Consider the following 23,387-nt stretch of genomic DNA (forward strand, 5'->3'; position numbering starts at 1 on the left):
TAATTACCGCACTGAGCCCCTCACTTTCGAGGTCGTGCATTGGTCGTCGGGCGTTTGTCGTCTTCATGGCAAGGTCTTGCTACATCTATAGCAAGTTGAAGATACCCGGGCCTAGACAATGTTATCACCATTGAGTCTGACATCAAGAAGGCTTGTGAGTGCGAAGTTGGTGGAGCCACCTTCACAAAAGTTGTCCTTGACACCGACGAATGCAAACAATCAACTAGTGAAGGAGGTAGCCGCCAAGGAGATGTCGACCACGAAGAAGAAGTTTGTTGAGCCCGCCTTAGCCTTCAAGCCATCTTAAGAAACTAAGAAGGTGGACCTGCCCAAGGGTGACAACTCCTAGCAAGCCACCATTGGTACCGACTTTAACTCCAAGTAGGAAAGCGTGCTCGTGGAGTTCCTACATGTAAATAGAGATACATTTGCATGGAAACATTGCCTGGTATCCCTAGGGAACTTACCTATCACTCCCTAAACATCTATCCTATGACGCTTTCGGCCCGAATCCGTAAATCCGCCGGAAAAATTCAGTTCCGGCGGTATTTATGGGTTCTGTTAGAGTTGCTCTTAGATTGGTTGTATGAACAGATTGTAAGACCCGAGAGAGATTTATAGAAGTATTATAGTCATGCTTTCTAAGAAAATCAAGGAATGCCATGTTTATATTTTATTAAAGGGTCTCATTCTTATCCACTAGCAGATTCTTTCCATAAGAAACATGGTGCTTAAAAGTCTTCAACGAATATATGAGGTGTACGACCGGAGAATGTATTTGCCACATAGCACCAGTGCTCTTGAGTTTTGGAAACCATATTTCTTGAATTTAAAAAAAAAATTGAAATTAAATACGCATATATATAAACATTTCTGAAGGTACGGTAGAAATTTTGGAGGAAAATATGTTGCATTTTGAACTATACAAATAAGACAAATTCCTGACAAATATATGCCCCTATACATAGCCATAATTTTTTTTTCTTGTAGCTCAAAATACAACGCAATTTCTACCAAAACTTCGCACGAGTATTCAGAACATGTGTCTGCATTTATAGACTAAATTTAATTATTTTTAAAAACACAAAAGTACAATTTTTAAATATTTGAAAAACCGGGAACAGTGATCCTCATGTGCACCAAATTTGCTTCCACTTCTGGGCTACCAGCTTTGCAAAATCTCTTGATCTTGCTTTCTAGCAGTCTTTAGTGAAAGTTTTCGGAAAATCAAATCTGATCCCGGGTGCATATGCACCCGGTATGTATAAAACATATTTGCAAACGGTAAAAAAATTAGAAAAAAAATTTAGCATGTAGAGAGACATGTTCTATATGTGCACGTAAATTTTCACATAAAACCAACATTTTTTGTACCCTATGTAAAAAAGATAAATAATGCCTCGAAAAATAGACTATTTTAGCACCTAAGATTTGTCTTTTTGCACAAGGCATGAAACATATCGGTTTTTGCTTAAACAACTTTGTAAGCATGTAACATGTCAAGGTATGCACAAAGAATTTTTATTTGTACTTTTCTAACATTTTTAAATATATTTAATATGTGTTTCAAATAAAGGGTGCATATGCACCCGGGTGTAGAAACACCCTGTCCGAAAGTTTTTAGGAACTGTGAGTCACTTTATTCCTTCTGCTGGCCCTAGGCAGCACACTTGTACAAGTGACGGAATCGGGAACAAAAAGACCCGCGTGTGTGTTTAAATTTGAACAGCGACAACATTCAAACCATGCGCAATCGGAGGTGCACCGTCTTCACTTCATACAATAAAAATGTTTCCAATTACACGCCAACTAATCACATCCCAAAAAGCATGTCACCCAACCGAAGCTAGACCGGACCAATCTAGAGCTTGAAGAGCTTCCTGAGGTTCATGGGCGAGATGTACTTGCTGTCGCCGTCGACGATGTACTTTGCGAGCAGCAGGTTGGCCTTCTCGCTGGGGTGGTAGGGGTCCCAGAAGACGTGGTTCTGCCGGTCGTCGCACATGCTCGACTGCGGCCCGCACGGCACGATCCCGGCGTACCGCCCGCCGTTGCCGCAGCACGCCACGCTCGCCGTCTTGAACCCGTACTTCTGGTGGTTGGCGATCAGCTCCATCACCAGGTCGTACACGTTGGCCAGGCAGAACCTCCCGCCGGGGAGCCCGCCGGTGCCGTCGCTGCCGCCGTTGAGATCGATGAGGAGGTCCCGGAGCCGGCCGTTGTACTGCGCGGCGAGCGTGTTGGGCAGCTTCACGCACTCGTTGTCCCCGACGCGGTTCAGCGTCTTCTGGTACGGGATGCACCCCAGCGGCCCCACGTTCGCCACCACGAACTTCCTCGCGTCCAGCGCGTGCAGCCTCTGCATATCCATATGTTACTGATCATGATCATGCACGTACATACGCCATTGTCGAGCAGATGAAATCAAGGGCCAGTTACGTACCGTGAGCTGCTCGCGGAGGTGGATGATGAGGTCGTTGATGAAGCCGTCGGGGGACTCGGCGACGCGGGTGCCGGCGGAGAGCACGGGCATGAGGTAGTTGTTGAGGAAGTCGTTGGAGCCGACGGTGATGGAGAAGATGGCCTTCCTCTGGATGAACTCCTTGGCCTTGGCCTTGCCCAGCAGGTCGTCCAGCTGCCGCCTCGTGATGTTGAAGTAGTCTATCTGAATGTCCATGCTGATCCGGTTCACGAACACCCGGCCCGTCCCGTTCAGGATCCCGGCGCCGCCCGACGCGTAGTTCACGCCGTTGAGTAGCGCGCCGCCCGTCGTGTTCGGGGCCAGGAACGGCGGCGAGTAGTCCGCCTGCCCAAGCATCTCCCCTGAAAATGGAATTTGCATGTAAGTGACAGAGTGATGGCAACTTAATTGGTTCCTACAAAAACAAACTGATGGCGACTAATGTTCAGTTGATAATAATGTATTCCGGTTGCAAAGACTGATCAATACTGAAGCTCCTAGATATATTGTTTACCGATGATGTCGGCGATGGTCCTGCCGTTGGTGAACCGGCCGGTGGGGTTGCCGCCGGAGGCGGCGAAGTCGATCCCGTTGGGGTTCATGTCGGCCTTGGAGAGTGTCGACAGGTAGTTGTTGTTCCCGGCGTCGACCAGCGAGTCCCCGAAGATGAAGGAAGCCCCGGGCGAGTCCTCGTCAACGAAGTCGTCCGCTCCTACCCTCACCACGGCCGCCGTCAAGCACAGCACCGCCATCGCCACCGCCGCCCAAGCCATCGATCTCTCCATGCAGCAGATGGAGCTACACCGACAGCAGGTACTGAAACTGGCACGAGAGGCTGCAGGAACTGTGGAGCGTTTGGCCTTTGGTGTGCCGTGGGCGGGCTTGATATGGAAGCTGAGTCTGAGTGGGGGGTTTGGTTTGACGCCTGCTGTGGTGGACAGTGCTAGATATGGTAGTTAAGCGAACATTGCTCTCACTCAGTCACTCTCGTCGTAGCTCTGGTGCACGTATACCTGGAATCCTGGAGATGCGACTACTTGAGTCATCAACGATGGTTGATGCGCGTTGGACGACCGAAAAGCGGCGCCTTTTTTCCTCTGCCGGAGTGGTTGGGTGGAAGTTTAGGTGGCCTGATTTAACCAGACGATGCACACGTTACATGGAAAGACGTACTCTCGTCGTTGTGGCAGATGGTTTCTGTGGGGTTTGCAGTTTGTGGGAATGGATGGGTAATGTAGGATTTGAGATACACGACCAGTTTGGTTGCTCCCATGCCGTTTAATTTTCGGAATTACTAGGCTAAAATTCATGCATTTTCATGCATTTGGTTGCCCGGACCATTTCTAAATCTCGGCCCGCATGCTTCTTAAAACAGCATTTCTCTTGCATGCAGTGGCACACTCGATTGCACCATTTTCAGCGAGCCAAGCTTCGCGTCGGCGGAAGAAATTTCATCACCTCCCGCCGATTCGAATCCCTTCCATATCATGGCTCGCCGCCAAATGTCGAGCCACCATTCCCTCCCCATGTTGAGCTCTAAGTCCCAACGAGGAGCTTCACCGACGAACAAGTAAGCGACACCATCTATCTCGGTTGTTGTTGGACGGCGGCGGCAAGCGGTCTTCCGCTTCTTCTCCGAGCTCTCTGTTGCCTTCTTCTCCTCCCATGGCGGTGAGTACTTCACACTCGTGATGGGTCATAATGCTTGTTGGTAGTGATTGATGTGCAAATAGTTATGGTTATAACCAAATTTATAGGGCGCATATATATACATTTTATGGTGTGACTCGGTTGTATTATTTTGTAAGATTTCTTACAAGCTTCTAGGCATGATTTCATCCTTCTGGAGTATTGTGGAGGTAAAGTGCTCTATATGAAATTCCAGGAGGCTTAAGTGAGCCCCAAAGAAATATACAATAAAATTTGTGCAAACCCAATTATTTAAGGAGAAAAGGTGGACATTTTTTTATCACCCAGGTTCCTATTGATCCATTGAAAACTTCTCCATATACTTTGATGTTTACAATATTAATATCCAACATGTTTCCAACATATAAGTTGCCCCATTATTTAAGTTGATTTAGGAGAATCTTCATGAAATCCCATTATGTTGGTGACCAACTCTCGAAAACAACAAAACCTCATTTTCGTGTTTTCGACTTTCAGAAATCTCATGGAGGTCAATTAATTCGGGGATTTTTGACACACATTTTTTATGGAAAAGAATGACAACTAGACCAAATGGGAGACAATAAAGCTAATGTCATCCCACATAGCTCCATGGTTTGGCCCACAAGCACATCCGGACAAGGTTGGCTTCTGGCCCCTCGAAAGTCCCATCAACCTCAATTCAACTCACACATCTCTGTTTGATGCAAAAAAAAAACGACTATATAGGTCCTTATTTTTTCGATTTCACAACATGAGATGGCGTGACGATAGAAACAAAAAATCGACAAACATTCCACCACTGAAAAAGTTTGGAGGAGGAAAAGCCGACCGGAGAAACTCCCAATTGCACCTTTGGCCTCTCCAATACCTTTGTCATCATTGCCATGACGAGAATGGAGTAATCCACCTCTATAATACGGGTTTGTGATAGTATGGGCATCTCTCTAGTGCTATCATGTTTTAGAACCATATGCGACAACCTACATAATTATGATCATATTTTTATACCTTTGATGGTGGATCATTTGATATAAGATGCATTATGTGATGCAATTTTGGTATGCCTTTGGTGTGTTTGTATATGCATATATACTATTATCCCCCATTGTATGCATACTATTATGCACTCATTGTATGAATGTATTAAATGTAGTAGAACTTGCGGTTAGTCCTAGATACTGACAGAAAATTTGGGACGGCTATGGTTTTTACCATTCTGGTGCTACTTCAGTAGGGGAATGAGAAGGTGGCCCTCTAACCCATTAGTGACAACTTAAGCGGTCTTGTGTTTTTCACAGCATGTCCATACATTCTTTCAACATCATGTCATAACTTAAGGAAACACTTTGTTTAAGTACATAATCCTAAGAATGCGAGCAACTCATTTGTTTAGGGAGTATTAGTGACATGTGTTGCATCATGTTGACATTAGGACGTGATGCTTATGTATCAAAAACAGCACATTCATAACTTGTCATGAAGAGCTTATTTTGTGCGACCATGTTTAAGAGAGAGAGAGAGAGAGAGAGAGAGAGCCAAGGACCCTGGTCCACTTTTAAGTATAAGCAACAACTTTTACTTCACTTTATACGCTGTTCCAAATAACACTTTAAAAAATACAAAAAATACAAAAATAATTTTGTTTTGCCTATTCGAATGAACACTGGTAAGCAGATGGGTACGTACGCACGCATCTAGAAATCGACGTGTGGCTAACGTCGTTGGGTTGTCCGTGAGAGTGTGTCAGTATTTTAAATTAAGTTGGACTCAACGTACAGCCATGCAAAGCCAAGAAAAGACAGTGTTGCTTTCGGATTGTTGTTTGCTGTTTGTTGGTCCGTGCAGTGCATGGAAGAAAAAGTTGAGGTGATGTGTGCTGGTCCATGTGCTTCTCATCAGGTTAGTGCAGTTTTTGTCGGCAAAGCTATTCCCGCTAATTTTTCCTACGTACGTATCCATCTATCTCTACACACTACCTATCACGCATCACCTTTTGTCACCGGGCGACAGCGTCAGAGGAGGAGTCGCCGTCCTCGTTGGTGGTGAAGAACTGAAGATACGATTGAGCTGGAGGCAGAAGGTAATGGCAATGGACTGGATGTCAAGGTTATCGATGTTGTCCTCATTAACTGGAACGGCATGTCCGCTAGCTCCACCTCCTTGCTGAGCAACATGTTCGTCTGGGAGAGAAGGTTCTTGGACTCCATGGCCTGAAGATTACCTGGTTAGCGGCAGCCCATGCGAGTTAGTGGGACGACGAACTCGGCCAGCGTGGGCGACACGGGAGCGGCACAACACCGGCCAAGCGTGGAGCGTGCGCTGCGCTAGTGCCTCAGCGATCCCTCCGCCAGTCCGTCGCATGCTGCATCGTCGCCGTCTATGCGCTGCAATCGACGTGATATTCTCAAGGGCCGCGCTGGCAGCATCGAGGAGCACGACATTCATCGCGATTGTGCAGTTGAAGTGATGGATGACGGCATTAGGAAGATGTCGCGCTCGTCGAGCCGGAGCTCCTGCCGCATCCACGCCGGCATGGAGGTCGCGGCTGCTACGACGGGTTGGAGCAGCATGCATGTTGTTGGTGTTCTGCAACTGGTCGATCAATAACTAGTTTTCTAGTACTGATGGAGCGCCGTGTAAACCAGTTTTGAGACCAAACACTGTATCCTGTAATCCAGTTTTAGGAAAACAACAACTTAAGTTTCAGTATTTCTAGAACTCCTCCTAAAACCGATTCTACTAAGACATATCCAAATACCGGTTAACAAAGAACCACTTAAAATACAGAGTACTAGTTATCGGTCAAGCTATGTCTAAGCGCATCATTGACCGTGGGTGACACATCGTGAAGCACACGCTGTAGAGAGAAAGAATTTGCTAGCCAGGCTGTGCGGTCGTGGCAACAAGAACAAAAGGACAAGCATGCAGGAAAAGTACATCGAATCTGTAGTCGCCGTTAGTCTACAAACGGACGTGACCACAATCCAACCGTACTAGATAAAATCGAACGGTTAGGGACGCATGCACACCTACCCACCTGTACACCAAATTCACTCTCTTTGCCTATTACTATTTGTTACTTTATTTCCACAAACAACACACTCTTTCTAACACCTTTGTATCATATAGCCACCCTGGTGGATAAGAGGACAACAAGGCAATTACTTCGAGTTTTGTAGGGTTACTTGTGGAGGTAGCAGAGAGTGAAGACTGAAGAGTATCTTTTATTGTTATATTAAACCCAGAATCATATCTATGGGGACATAGAAACTTGCTACAACTCTTCTTCCTTGGAGTCCCAAGAAGTTGGTATATGTTTGTTGCTATCACCTATCATTTATCCTTCTAGGACCAATCCTAGTTCCATTTTTGTTCTTCCCATATGTGATCTCGCTACCACCTTCATGTCAATATCCCGTTCCTCATTGGCCTCTAGTTGATGTCCACTAGCAAAGATGTCCCATTGCCTTATATTTCCACCGCTACACTTCCGTCATTATATTTACTGTCTCCTTTCGTTATATCCGTAGCATGTTCCCACCACAGTGTAACATTATAAATGTCATTCTCATCAATTGGCACCCATGCCCCACCACCTTTTGACAAGAGGCACTACAACAACGCCGGAGGGCCCTAGTGTTTTTAAACACCGCGACAGGCCGCTAATCGCCGCACTTGCGCTGAACCGGCAAATAAAAGCCGCCAAGAATAACTACGTTGGGGATATTACAAACGAGAATTTTTTTTTTCTCGCATCACATGCCGATCCGTTGCACATTCTCGTACGTGGAACCAAGGTTAAAATGCATTGGCATATTAACACACAGTGGATGATTTAGTGACATGCATAGATAAGGTGCGGCACATTGTTTTTCTGTGTTTCATGCACCTATCATCGATAGAAAAGTTGATCATAATTAGTGCTAACAATCGTTTTCTCCTTTCCATTCAGATTGTACTTTCAACTTCATTGAGATAAGAAAATTGATTTCATTAAGATATAAATTTTCATTACATTACATCAATGGAGGATCTATCAACTATTTCTGTTTGTGCTGCTCCGTTTATTTTTTCACTAAAAATAGCTTCAAAAAAATACTTTTGTAAAAAATTAGAAGAACATTGCAGCAAATTACACTTCCTAATGAGTGTACTCCTAATAAGGAAAAATCTCCTAGTTGAAGATGGAGTTCTTTAGCTCTCTATTCTGTACCTTTTTCATCTCGTCGCTTGTGCAAGATCACTGTGATGGAAACGATATTGCCATGCACTTTCTCTTCATCCACCCCACAACTTAAGTTGATGACCTTGTTGTAGATCTTCTCTTCATCGACCACACAATGTGTGAAAGAGGTGCATATGCTAATTAGGAAGAGAAGGGGACACACAAAAGTAAATACACGATCGACATGACTTGTAGATAGGATGCGAACATATATAACTGCGGGTTGGGAATGCCGGTGGAGGAATCGGGCATGGCTTGAGGGGACAAGCCACGCCAAATCGTGGGATATCACCCGACAAGGACAAACCTGCTCGCGTCTATACCGTGTGGAGATGGGAAGTAGAAGTGGGGAGTTCTCCTAGTAGAAGGGGAGGGTATTCGGGGAGATCTAGGGTTCGAGTGGACGTCACAGTTGGGAATGCAGTTACGTGATGTGGTTTGGAGTAGTTGTCAAAAAATAAAATGAGAGTGAGGAGTGAGAGTTAGGGTTTATTTTATGGGCCCTTGAAAAAGTGGGCCACGTATGCACAACTGGCCCATAAAGGTGCCTTCAGTTTGTCATTTCATAGCAAATATACATAATTTTGATAAAATGATGGTACTTAGAAATACAAAGTGTTTGTTACTAATTAAAAGAGTACACTCGTTAAACAAATATAATTCCAATCGATATACCATCTGACATCGCCCACACTCACAGGTTCCCCGAATTCCGTCTAGTGAATGGCCAAGATCTATTTTGGCTTACTGCCTTGCTTCCATCTCAAATTCCTCATGTTCGGAGTAATCGCTCACTACATAGGCTTCCTTCCACATTTGGACCAACACTCGATGTAGTTGATCCCAGTATGGTCGATCAATCCATAACAGGTACGGGTACCTCAAGTTTAAGAAGTGATAGTCGTAGAAGGTACGACCAGTGTGATTTCCCTCAAACGCGATGACTCTGCGTGGGAATATGGCTACACAAACATCTTCTTTTGTAGTGATAATCCATATGAAATCGTTCTAGTTTGGGTCATTGATCTAGTGCGGCATTACGTCTTCCTAAGAGAACCCACAAATTAAGTAACTTTACCCCCCCCCCGCTCCCCCCGCGCTTGACGTTCCATCTTTTAGTCACCACCAGGAACCAGGACTATCTCTACCGCCGCTCACGAAGGTTTCAAGAAAGAGTACGAACTATAAATTTATGGCAAGGAGGTGGTTGGTCAGACTAGTCAGTGAGACGTGCCTAACCAGCCAGCAGAATGCGGTTGAACATTCTCTATCAAGAGACCCAATTAACGCCGCTCGCAATCCACGGCATACTACCATGTGCATCCCTTAATCTACTGTGTCATTACATGGTGTTGGTCTTGCCCCACCTGCCACGGCGTATTTATCTGCAGGTATGGGATCTAATATAGCAAAAATCTCGGTGTCAGCTTTGTTTGTCGTCGGAAATGCCCATCCATTGGCCAAAAAACTTTTGCAGTTACTTTTCCCTTGTGCTGCAAAAACTCCACCGGGTATGGGAGTATTCTTGTAGGGACGGTGCCGGCCACCACAACCCTTAAGACTTTAACATTGCCCTATTCCTACTTTTTTTTGCAACAATTACAACAACATGACACACCGAAAAGGTGTAGCAATATGTTTGACCTGTGTCCACAACTTACCTTACCAAAATATTTTCCCTATAACTGAGGACCAAGTAAGAAGAGCGATTTTCCAAATGGAACATAATAAAGCACATGGCCCCGATGGTTCCGACTGAGTTTTACCAGTCTTTCTGGGATGTTATCAAGGATGATCTCCTACTTCCGTTCGGATTTCTTCATTCTGGACAACTAGAGTTGCTCCGCCTGAATTTTGGTGAGATAATTTTATTACCTACGGTTAATGAGACAGAAAGGATACATCAATATCGACCTATATGTCTTCTTAATGTTAGCTTTAAAATTTTCATGAAGGTTGCTACCATCAGGATGAACTCAGTTGCTGACCATGTGATTCGTCCTTCACAAACCGTGTTCATGCAAGGTCGTAACATCCTTGATGGGGTGGTTATCTTGCATGAAATGGTTTATGAATTACATCAGAAAAATTTGAATGGGGTAATTCTAAATATTGACTTTGAAAAAGCCTATGATAAGCTTAAGTGGTCTTTCCTTCAACAGACTCTCAGAATAAAAGGTTTTTCTGAAGAGTGGCGTGCTTTAATCCATAGTTTCGTCTCGGGAGGAAGTGTTGCTATTAAAGTCAATGATGACGTTGGCAAGTACTTCCAAACCAAGAAGGGGCTTAGACAGGGTGATCCATTATCGCCAACACTATTTAACATATGGCTGATATGCTCGCTGTCATGATTGAGCACGCAAAATCTGATGGCCAAATTGAAGGTGTGATTCCTCATCTGGTTGATGGCGGATTATCTATTCTTCAGTATGTTGATGATACAATTATTTTTATGGAACATGATATCGAAAAAGCAAGAAACCTGAAGTTGATTCTGTCAGTGTTCGAGCAGTTATCGGGTCTAAAGATTAATTTCCATAAGAGTGAGTTTTTTTGCTTCGGTGAGGCTTAGGTTCAGGTTGACATGTATGCTGAATTATTTGGTTGTGGGCAAGGCCAATTTCCTATTAGGTATTTGGGAATTCGGATTCATTATCGGAGACTCACCATAGCCGAATGGAAAATGGTGGATGAACGACTACAAATTAGATTAAGTAGTTGGAAAGGCAAATTACTATCCCTGGGAGTAAGATTAGTCCTTATCAACTCGGTACTAAGCAACATGGTAATGTACATGATATCTTTCTTCCAACTTCCTAGAGGAGTCCTAAAACGACTGGATTATTTCAGGTCAAGATTCTTCTGGCAAGGTGATAGCGAGAAGCGGAAATATCGTCTGGCTAAATGGAGTGTGGTTTCTCACCCCAAAGATCAAGGAGGTCTTGGTATTCAAGACCTTGAGATAAGAAATAGGGCCCTACTAGGTAAGTGGTTGTTTAAACTACTTACTGAGGATGGGATTTGGCAAACCTACTTAGGAGAACGTATATCGGCTCAAAGGAATTATATCAGGTTTCTTGGAAACCTGGTGACAAGTTATCGACTTGTCAATTCCTACAAGTTGTAGACTAGGATTTCGTGGAAAGTAGAGGGCAAGTAGATCTCAAAGGTTTCAGCCGAAAAGGTGCTTGATACGTCTCCGACGTATCGATAATTTCTTATGTTCCATGCCACATTATTGATGATATCTACATGTTTTATGCATACTTTATGTCATTATTATGCGTTTTCCGGAACTAACCTATTGACGAGATGCCGAAGGGCCAGTTCTGTTGTTTTCTCGCTGTTTTTGGTTTCGAAATCCTAGTAAGGAAATATTCTCGGAATTGGACGAAATCAATGCCCGAGCATCCTATTTTTCCACGAAGCTTCCAGAACACCCGAGAGCCGGCGAGAGGGGGCCACGAGGCCACCAGATGACAGGGTGGCGCAGCCAGGGCCTGGGCCGCGCCCCCCTATTGTGTCATCGCCTCGTCAGCCTTCCGACTCCGCCTCTTCGCCTATTTAAGCCTCCTCGACCTAAAACCTCGAGACGGGAAAAGCCACGGTACGAGAAACCTTCCAGAGCCGCCGCCATCGCGAAGCCAAGATCTGGGGGACAGGAGTCTCTGTTCCGGCACGCCGCCGGGACGGGGAAGTGCCCCCGGAAGGCTCCTCCATCAACACCACCGCCATCTTCATCAACGCTGCTATCTCCCATGAGGAGGGAGTAGTTCTCCATCGAGGCTCGGGGCTGTACCGGTAGCTATGTGGTTAATCTTTCTCCTATGTACTTCAATACAATAATCTCATGAGCTGCCTTACATGATTGAGATTCATATGATGATGCTTGTAATCTAGATGTCATTATGCTAGTCAAGTGGATTTTACTTATGTGATCTCCGGAGACTCCTTGTCCCACGTGTGTAAAGGTGACGAGTGTGTGCACCGTGTGGGTCTCTTAGGCTATATTTCACGAGAATACTTATTCGTTGTTATGAATGGCATAGTGAAGTGCTTATTTATATCTCTTTATGATTGCAATGTGTTTTGTATCACAATTTATCCGTGTGCTACTCTAGTGATGTTATTAAAGTAGTTTATTCCTCCTGCACGGTGTAATGGTGACAGTGTGTGCATCGTGTAGTACTTGGCGTAGGCTATGATTGTGATCTCTTGTAGATTATGAAGTTAACTATTGCTATGATAGTATTGATGTGATCTATTCCTCCTTTCGTGGTGTGAAGGTGACAGTGTGCATGCTATGTTAGTACTTGGTTTGGTTATGTTGATCCGTTATGCACTCTAAGGTTATTTAAATATGAACATTGAATATTGTGGAGCTTGTTAACTCCAGGCATTGAGGGTTCGTGTAATCCTACACGAGTTAGTGGTGTTCATCATCCAACAAGAGGGTGTAGAGTCTAGCATCTATCTATTTATTCGTTATGTGATCAATGTTGAGAGTGTCCACTAGTGAAAGTATGATCCCTAGGCCTTGTTCCTAAATATCGCTATCGCTGTTTGTTTACTGTTTTCTGCATCTATACTTCCTGCAATTTTACTACCATCAACCGCACGCCGGCAAGAACTTTTACGGCGTCGTTACTACTTGCTCATATTCATTCATACCACTTGTATTTCACTATCTCTTCGCCGAACTAGTGCACCTATTAGGTGTGTTGGGGACACAAGAGACTTCTTGCTTTGTGATTGCGGGGTTGCATGAGAGGGATACCTTTGACCTCTTCCTCCCCGAGTTCGATAAACCTTGGGTGATCCACTTAAGGGAAACTTGCTGCTGTTCTACAAACCTCTGCTCTTGGAGGCCCAACACTGTCTACAAGAATAGAAGCACCCGTAGACATCAAGCACTTTTATGGCGCCGTTGCCGGGGAGGAAAGGTAAACGACACTCACACACCGGACCCCGGCAACTAAGCCACTTTTACGGCGCCGTTGCCGGGAGGAAAGGTAAAAGGCACTCATACTCCGGTCCCGGGTATAGTACTTTTCAGTTGCCGTTGTGTGTGTGCTCGAAGCTATTTCCTTTAGATCCTGCAATTGCATCTTTTTGTTTCTTGTTTACACTAGTTAGGCATAATGGAAAACAACAAAAATATGAGAGATCTTTATGAACTCTATCTTGAATTAGGACATGATGTGTTTGAAGAGATAATTAAAAAACCCATGGAACTTTATATGCATGCTAATGGGAATGTTATTAGTATGAATGCTTTGAACACCATTGTTGCTAATGCTATGGAAAATTCTAAGCTTGGGGAGGTCGGTTTTGATGAAAATGATCTCTTTAGCCCTCCGGGTATTGAGGAGAAAGTTTATGTTGATTATGATATGCCTCCCATATATGATGATTATAATGATAGTGGTCTTTTGGTGCCGCCTACTATGGAGGATAAGTTTAATTATGATTACAATATGCCTCCTATATTTGATGATGAGAATAATAATGATAGCTACTTTGTTGAATTTGCTCCCACTACAACTAATAAAATTGATTATGCTTATGTGGAGAGTAATGATACTTTTATGCATGTGAATAAGAATGTTTCATTTGAGAGTTATATTGTTGAGTTTGTTCATGATGCTACTGAAAGTTATTATGAGAGTGGAAAATATGGTTGTAGAAATTTTCATGTTACTAAAACACCTCTCTATATGCTGAATTTTTTTAAGTTACACTTGTTTTATCCTTCTATGCTTGTTGCATCATGCTTCATGAATTTGTTTATTTACAAGATTCCTATGCATAGGAAGAATGTTAGGCTTAAATTTGTTTTGAATTTGCTTCTTGATGCTCTCTTTTGCTTCAACTCTTATTTCTTGCGAGTGCATCATTAAAACTGCTGAGCCCATCTTAATGGCTATAAAGAAAGCACTTCTTGGGAGATAACCCATGTCTTTATTTTACTACAATACTTTTGTTTTATATTTGAGTCTTGGAAGTTGTTACTACTGTAGCAATCTCTCCTTATCTTAATTTTATTGCATTGTTGTGCCAAGTAAAGTCTTTGATAGTAAAGTCAATACTAGATTTGGATTACTGCGCAGAAACAGATTTCTTGTTGTCACGAATTTCGATCTGCCTCTCTGTAGGTAACTCAGAAAAATCTTCCAATTTACGTGCATGATCCTCAGATATGTATGCAACTTTCATTCAATTTGAGCATTTTCATCTGAGCAAGTCTGGTGCCTCTTTAAAATTCGTCTTTACGGACTGTTCTGTTTTGACAGATTCTGCCTTTTATTTCGCATTGCCTCTTTTGCTGTGTTGGATGGATTTCTTTGTTCCATTAACTTCCGGTAGCTTTGTGCAATGTCCAGAAGTGTTAAGAATGATTGTGTCACCTCTGAACATGTGAATTTTTGATTATGCACTAACCCTCTAATGAGTTTGTTTTGAGTTTGGTGTGGAGGAAGTTTTCAAGGGTCAAGAGAGGAGGATGATATACTATGATCAAGAAGAGTGAAGAGTCTAAGCTTGGGGATGCCCCCGTGGTTCATCCCTGCATATTTCAAGAAGACTCAAGCATCTAAGCTAAGGGATGCCCAAGGCATCCCCTTCTTCATCGACAACTTATCAGGTCACTTCTCTTGAAACTATATTTTTATTCAGTCACATCTTATGTACTTTACTTGGAGCGTCTGTGTGCTTTTATTTTTGTTTTGTTATTTTCATTCTCTGAATAAATACATGTTTGTGTGGGAGAGAGACACGCTCCGCTGTTTCGTATGAACACATGTGTTCTTAGCTTTACTTTTAATGTTCATGGCGAAGGTTGAAACTGCTTCGTTAATTGTTATATGGTTGGAAACGGGAAATGCTACATGTAGTAATTGATAAAATGTCTTGGATAATTTGATACTTGGCAATTGTTGTGCTCATGTTTAAGCTCTTGCATCATATACTTTGCACCCATTAATGAAGAAATACATAGAGCTTGCTAAAATTTGGTTTGCATAATTGGTCTCTCTAAGGTCTAGATAATTCCTAGTAAAGAGTTTGAACAACAAGGAAGACGGTGTAGAGTCTTATAATGTTTACAATATGTCTTTTATGTGAGTTTTGCTGCACCGGTTCATCCTTGTGTTTGTTTGAAATAACCTTGCTAGCATAAGCCTTGTATCGAGAGGGAATACTTCTCATGCATCCAAAATCCTTGAGCCAACCACTATGCCATTTGTGTCCACCATACCTACCTACTACATGGTATTTCTCCGCCATTCCAAAGTAAATTGCTTGAGTGCTACCTTTAAATAATTCAAAATTTATCACCTCCGATTTGTGTCAATGTTTTATAGCTCATGAGGAAGTATGTGGTGTTTATCTTTCATTCTTGTTGGGCAACTTTCACCAATGGACTAGTGGCTTCATCCGCTTATCCAATAATTTTGCAAAAAGAGCTGGCGCGGGGTTCCCGACCCCCAATTAATCAACCTTCATTAATAATTATCTTCACATGTTTTGCTCTGATTCATCAGTAAGCAACTTAATTTTGCAAATAGACACTCCTTCATGGTATGTGAATGTTGGAAGGCACCCGAGGATTCGGTTAGCCATGGCTTGTGTAAGCAAAAGGTTGGGAGGAGTGTCATCCATAAATAAACTAAAATACATGTGTAAACAAAAGAGAAGAGGGATGATCTACCTTGCTTTGGTAGAGATAACGTCCTTCATGGGAGCCGCTCTTTGAAGGTTTGTCCGGCAAGGGGGTTAGAGTGCCCACTACCATTCGTTGACAACAACAAACACCTCTCAAAATTTTACTTTTATGCTCTCTTTATGTTTTCAAAACCAAAGCTCTAGCACAAATATAGCAATCAATGCTTCCCTCTGCGAAGGGCCATTCTTTTACCTTTTATGTTGAGTCGGTTCACCTATCTCTCTCCACCTCAAGAAGCAAACACTTGTGTGAACTGTGCATTGATTCCTACATACTTGCATATTGCACTTGTTATATTACTTTGCATTGACAAGTATCCATGAGATATACATGTTATAAGTTGAATGCAACCGCTGAAACTTAATCTTCCTTTGTGTTGCTTCAATACCTTTACTATGAATTTATTGCTTTATGAGTTAACTCTTATGCAAGACTTATTGATGCTTGTCTTGAAAGTACTATTCATGAAAAAGTCTTTGCTTTATGATTCAGTTGTTTACTCATGTCATTACCATTGTTTTGATCGCTGCATTCATTACATATGCTTACAATAGTATGATCAAGGTTATGATGGCATGTCACTCCAGAAATTATCTTTGTTATTGTTTACCTGCTCGGGACGAGCAGAAACTAAGCTTGGGGATGCTGATACGTCTCCGACGTATCGATAATTTCTTATATTCCATGCCACATTATTGATGATATCTACATGTTTTATGCATACTTTATGTCATTATTATGCGTTTTCCGGAACTAACCTATTGACGAGATGCCGAAGGGCCGATTCTTTGTTTTCTGCTGTTTTTGGTTTCAGAAATCCTAGTAAGGAAATATTCTCGGAATTGGACGAAATCAATGCCCAGCATCCTATTTTTCCACCAAGCTTTCAGAACACCTGAGAGCTGATGGCGTGTATTTCACACGTTCGTTGGGCAACCCCAAGAGGAAGGTATGATGCGCACAGCAGCAAGTTTTCCCTCAGAAAGAAACCAAGGTTTATCGAACCAGGAGGAGCCAAGAAGCACGTTGAAGGTTGATGGCGGCGGGATGTAGTGCGGCGCAACACCGGAGATTCCGGCGCCAACGTGGAACCTGCACAACACAACCAAAGTACTTTGCCCCAACGAAACGAGTGAGGTTGTCAATCTCACCGGCTTGCTGTAACAAAGGATTAACCGTATTGTGTGGAAGATGATTGTTTGCGAGAAAATAGTAAAACAAGTATTGCGGCAGATTTGTATTTCAGTATTAAAGAATGGACCGGGGTCCACGAGTTCACTAGAGGTGTCTCTCCCATAAGATAAAAGCATGTTGGGTGAACAAATTACGGTCGGGCAATTGACAAATAGAGAGGGCATAACAATGCACATACATGACATGATAAGTATAGTGAGATTTAATTGGGCATTACGACAAAGTACATAGACCGCCATCCAAGCGCATCTATGCCTAAAAAGTCCACCTTCGAGGTTATCATCCGAACCCCTCCAGTATTAAGTTGCAAAGCAACGGACAATTGCATTAAGTATGGTGCGTAATGTAATCAACAACTACATCCTCGGACATAGCGCCAATGTTTTATCCCTAGTGGCAACAGCACAACACAACCTTAGAACTTTCTATCACTGTCCCAGTGTCAATGCGGGCATGAACCCACTATCGAGCATAAGTACTCCCTCTTGGAGTTAAAAGTAAAAACTTGGCCGAGCCTCTACTAGAAACGGAGAGCATGCAAGATCATAAACAACACATGTATAATAACTTGATAATTAACATGACATAGTATTCTCTATCCATCGGATCCCGACAAACACAACATATAGAATTACGGATAGATGATCTTGATCATGTTAGGCAGCTCACAAGATCCAACAATGAAGCACAATGAGGAGAAGACAACCATCTAGCTACTGCTATGGACCCATAGTCCGGGGGTGAACTACTCACTCATCACTCCGGAGAGCGACCATGGCGGTGTAGAGTCCTCCGGGAGATGAATCCCCTCTCCGGCGGGGTGCCGGAGGAGATCTCCAGAATCCCCCGAGATGGGATCGGCGGCGGCGGCGTCTCAGTAAGGTTTTCCGTATCGTGGTTTTTCGCATTAGGGGTTTCGCGACGGAGGCTTTAAGTAGGCGGAAGGGCAGAGTCGGGGGCCAGACGAGGGGGCCACACCATAGGGCGGCGCGGGCCCCCCCTGGGCCGCGCCGGCCTATGGTGTCGCCACCTCGTGGCCCCACTTCGTGTGTTCTTCGGTCTTCCGGAAGCTCACGTGGAAAAATAGGCCCCTGTGTCTTCGTTTCGTCCAATTCTGAGAATATTTCGTTACTAGGATTTCGAAACCAAAAACGGCAGAAAACGAGAGCGGCACTTCGGCATCTTGTTAATAGGTTAGTTCCGGAAAAATGCACGAATATGACATAAAGTGTGCATAAAACATGTAGGTATCATCAATAATATGGCATAGAACATAAGAAATTATCGATACGTCGGAGACGTATCAAGCATCCCCAAGCTTAGTTCCGCTCGTCCCGAGCGGGTAAAACGATAACAAAGATAATTTCGAAGTGATATGCCATCATAACCTTGATCATACTATTTGTAAACATATGTAGTGAATGCAGCGATCAAAACAATGGTAATGACATGAGTAAACAAGTGAATCATAAAGCAAAGACTTTTCATGAATAGTACTTCAAGACAAGTATTAATAAGTCTTGCATAAGAGTTAACTCATAAAGCAATAAATCAAAGTAAAGGTATTGAAGCAACACAAAGGAAGATTAAGTTTCAGCGGTTGCTTTCAACTTGTAACATGTATATCTCATGGATAATAGTCAACATAGAGTAATATAACAAGTACAATATGCAAGTATGTAGGAATCAATGCACAGTTCACACAAGTGTTTGCTTCTTGAGGTGGAGAGAAATAGGTGAACTGACTCAACATAAAAGTAAAGAGAATGGTCCTTCAAAGAGGAAAGCATCGATTGCTATATTTGTGCTAGAGCTTTTATTTTGAAAACATGAAACAATTTTGTCAACGGTAGTAATAAAGCATATGAGTTATGTACATTATATCTTACAAGTTGCAAGTCTCATGCATAGTATACTAATAGTGCCCGCACCTTGTCCTAATTAGCTTGGACTACCGGATCTTTGCAATGCACATGTTTTGACCAAGTGTCACAATGGGGTAAGGAGAAAGCTCGCATTTTGGATTAGTTGCAAGTCTCATGCATAGTATACAAAGGTCTAAGGAGAAAGCTCGCATTTTGGATTTCTCGCTTTTGATTATTCTCAACTTAGACATCCATACCGGGACAACATGGACAACAGATAATGGACTCCTCTTTAATGCATAAGCATGTGGCAACAATTATTATTCTCATATGAGATTGAGGATATATGTCCAAACTGAAACTTCCACCATGAATCATGGCTTTAGTTAGCGGCCCAAAGTTCTTCTCTAACAATATGCATGCTCCAACCATGAAGGTGGTAGATCTCTCTTACTTCGGACAAGACGGACATGCATAGCAACTCACATGATATCCAACAAAGAATAGTTGATGGCGTCCCCGAAACATGGTTATCGCTCAACAAGCAACTTAATAAGAGATAAAGTGCATAAGTACATATTCAATACCACAATAGTTTTTAAGCTATTTGTCCCATGAGCTATATATTGCAAAGGTGAATGATGGAATTTTAAAGGTAGCACTCAAGCAATTTACTTTGGAATGGCGGATAAATACCATGTAGTAGGTAGGTATGGTGGACACAAATGGCATAGTGGTTGGCTCAAGGATTTTGGATGCATGAGAAGTATTCCCTCTCGATACAAGGTTTAGGCTAGCAAGGTTATTTGAAACAAACACAAGGATGAACGGTACAGACAAAACTCACATAAAAGACATATGGTAAACATTATAAGACTCCATACCGTCTTCCTTGTTGTTCAAAACTCAATACTAGATGTTATCTAGACTTTAGAGAAACCAAATATGCAAACCAAATTAGCAAGCTCTAAGTATTTCTTCATTAATGGGTGCAAAGTATATGATGCAAGAGCTTAAACATGAGCACACCAATTGCCAAGTATCAAATTATCCAAGACATTATAGCAATTTACTACATGTATCATTTTCCAATTCCAACCATATAACAATTTAACGAAGATGAAACTTCGCCATGAATACTATGAGTAGAGCCTAAGGACATATTTGTCCATATGCAACAGCGGAGCGTGTCTCTCTCACATAAAGTGAATGCTAGGATCCATTTTATTCAAACAAAACAAAAAAACAAAAACAAACCGACGCTCCAAGCAAAGTGCATAAGATGTGACGGAATAAAAATATAGTTTCGGGGAGGAACACGATAATGTTGTCGATGAAGAAGGGGATGCCTTGGGCATCCCCAAGCTTAGACGCTTGAGTCTTCTTATAATATGCAGGGGTGAACCACCGGGGCATCCCCAAGCTTAGAGCTTTCACTCTCCTTGATCATATTGCATCATACTCCTCTCTTGATCCTTGAAAACTTCCTCCACACCAAACTCGAAACAACTCATTAGAGGGTTAGTGCATAATAAAAATTCACATGTTCAGAGGTGACACAATCATTCTTAACACTTCGGACATTGCATAAAGCTACTGGACATTAGTGGATCAAAGAAATTCATCCAACATAGCAAAAGAGGCAATGCGAAATAAAAGACAGAATCTGTCAAAACAGAACGAGTCCGTAATAATGGATTTTATTAGGCCACCAGACTTGCTCAAACGAAAATGCTCAAATTGAATGAAAGTTGCGTACATATCCGAGGATCATGCTCGTAAATTGGCGTAATTTTCTGAGCTACCTACGAGAGAGATAGACCCAGATTCGTGACGACAAAGAAATCTGGAACTGCGCAGTAATCCAAATCTAGTACTTACTTTTCTATCAAAGACTTTACTTGGCACAACAAAACTCAAAACTAAGATAAGGAGAGGTTGCTACAGTAGTAAACAACTTCCAAGACACAAATATAAAACAAAAATACTGGAGTAAAAACATGGGTTGTCTCCCATAAGCGCTTTTCTTTAACGCCTTTCAGCTAGGCGCAGAAAGTGTTTCTCAAGTATTATCGAAGGGTGGTGCACCTACAGCGGGGTTTGGAGTTTTCTCAACCATGCATAGTATATTGGATACATAAGTTTCAGCGTCTCCCTTTTCATTAGTCTTGGGCTTGCTACTCTCATCGAACAAATTTTCAGGGAACAAGCCAAGCATAGTTATTTTCTAGTGCATCATTCATAGCTAGGAGTTTGCATGGTATTGGTGCTTTGATCTCCCCACCATCATTAGCATTATTAGTATACCTTATCCTATCCATGTCCATTTTTTCAAGGAGACTAACAAAATTAGTATGAGAACCAAGCATATTAAATTTAGCGAAGACCTTTCTAGCCTCTCTTGCTAGACCACCAAATTCTCTAAGAAGGGTTTCTAAAACAAAATCTTTCTTTTCCCCCTCTTCCAAATCACCAAGTGTAAGAAACATGTGTTGGATTATAGGATTGAGATTAACAAATTTAGTTTCCAACAAGCGAACTAAAGCGGCAGCAGCAATTTCATAAGTAGGAGCAAGTTCTACCAAGTGTCTATCTTCAAAATCTTCAACGGTACTAACATGGGTGAAAAATTCTTCTATATTGTTCCTCCCAATTATAGACCCTTATCCTACCGGTATGTTCTTTGTGGTAAAATTAAAAGGAAACATAATGAAATAAGTAAAGTAAATGCAAGTAACTAATTTTTTTGTGTTTTTTAATATAGCAAACAAGATAGCAAATAAAGTAAAGCTAGCAACTAATTTTTTTTGTGTTTTGATATAAGTGCAGCAAACAAAGTAGTAAATAAAATGAAGCAAGACAAAAACAAAGTAAAGAGATTGAGAAGTGGAGACTCCCCTTGCGAGCGTGTCTTGATCTCCCGGCAACGGCGCCGGAAAATATGCTTGATGGCGTGTATTTCACACGTTCGTTGGGCAACCCCAAGAGGAAGGTATGATGCGCACGGCAGCAAGTTTTCCCTCGAGAAAAAACCAAGGTTTATCGAACCAGGAGGAGCCAAGAAGCACGTTGAAGGTTGATGGCGGCGGGATGTAGTGCGGCGCAACACCGAGGATTCCGGCGCCAACGTGGAACCTGCACAACACAACCAAAGTACTTTGCCCCAACGAAACGAGTGAGGTTGTCAATCTCACCGGCTTGCTTGTAACAAAGGATTAACCGTATTGTGTGGAAGATGATTGCTTGCAGAGAAAACGAGTAAAAACAAGTATTGCGACAGATTTGTATTTCGGTATTAAAGAATGGACCGGGGTCCACGGTTCACTAGAGGTGTCTCTCCCATAAGATAAAAGCATGTTGGGTGAACAAATTACAGTCGGGCAATTGACAAATAGAGAGGGCATAACAATGCACATACATGACATGATAAGTATAGTGAGATTTAATTGGGCATTACGACAAAGTACATAGACCGCCATCCAAGCTGCATCTATGCCTAAAAAGTCCACCTTCGGGTTATCATCCGAACCCCCTCCAGGTATTAAGTTGCAAAGCAACGGACAATTGCATTAAGTATGGTGCGTAATGTAATCAACAACTACATCCTCGGACATAGCGCCAATGTTTTATCCCTAGTGGCAACAGGCACAACACAACCTTAGAACTTTCGTCACTCGTCCCGGTGTCAATGCAGGCATGAACCCACTATCGAGCATAAGTACTCCCTCTTGGAGTTAAAAGTAAAAACTTGGCCGAGCCTCTACTAGAAACGGAGAGCATGCAAGATCATAAACAACACATGTATAATAACTTGATAATTAACATGACATAGTATTCTCTATCCATCGGATCCCGACAAACACAACATATAGAATTACGAGATAGATGATCTTGATCATGTTAGGCAGCTCACAAGATCCAACAATGAAGCACAATGAGGAGAAGACAACCATCTAGCTACTGCTATGGACCCATAGTCCGGGGGTGAACTACTCACTCATCACTCCGGAGGCGACCATGGCGGTGTAGAGTCCTCCGGGAGATGAATCCCCTCTCCGGCAGGGTGCCGGAGGAGATCTCCAGAATCCCCCGAGATGGGATCGGCGGCGGCGGCGTCTCAGTAAGGTTTTCCGTATCGTGGTTTTCGCATCAGGGGTTTCGCGACGGAGGCTTTAAGTAGGCGGAAGGGCAGAGTCGGGGGCCAGACGAGGGGGCCACACCATAGGGCGGCGCGGGCCCCCCGGGCCG

At 42.9% G+C, this 23,387-nt stretch overlaps 1 protein-coding gene across 1 annotated transcript; it reads right to left on the reverse strand.

The window, feature by feature from the left end:
• Positions 1 to 1,861: 1,861 nt before the first annotated feature.
• On the reverse strand, positions 1,862 to 3,246 carry LOC124675330 (GDSL esterase/lipase At2g23540-like). Its single transcript, XM_047211397.1, has 3 exons — positions 2,976 to 3,246; positions 2,444 to 2,823; positions 1,862 to 2,359 (listed from the first exon to the last, which is right to left on the reverse strand). Exons 1-3 carry the CDS (start codon positions 3,244 to 3,246, stop codon positions 1,862 to 1,864), a joined length of 1,149 nt encoding a protein of 382 aa, XP_047067353.1.
• Positions 3,247 to 23,387: the final 20,141 nt, after the last annotated feature.

The sequence above is a fragment of the Lolium rigidum genome, chromosome 7, assembly GCF_022539505.1.
Source record: "Lolium rigidum isolate FL_2022 chromosome 7, APGP_CSIRO_Lrig_0.1, whole genome shotgun sequence".
Classification (NCBI taxonomy): domain Eukaryota; kingdom Viridiplantae; phylum Streptophyta; class Magnoliopsida; order Poales; family Poaceae; genus Lolium; species Lolium rigidum.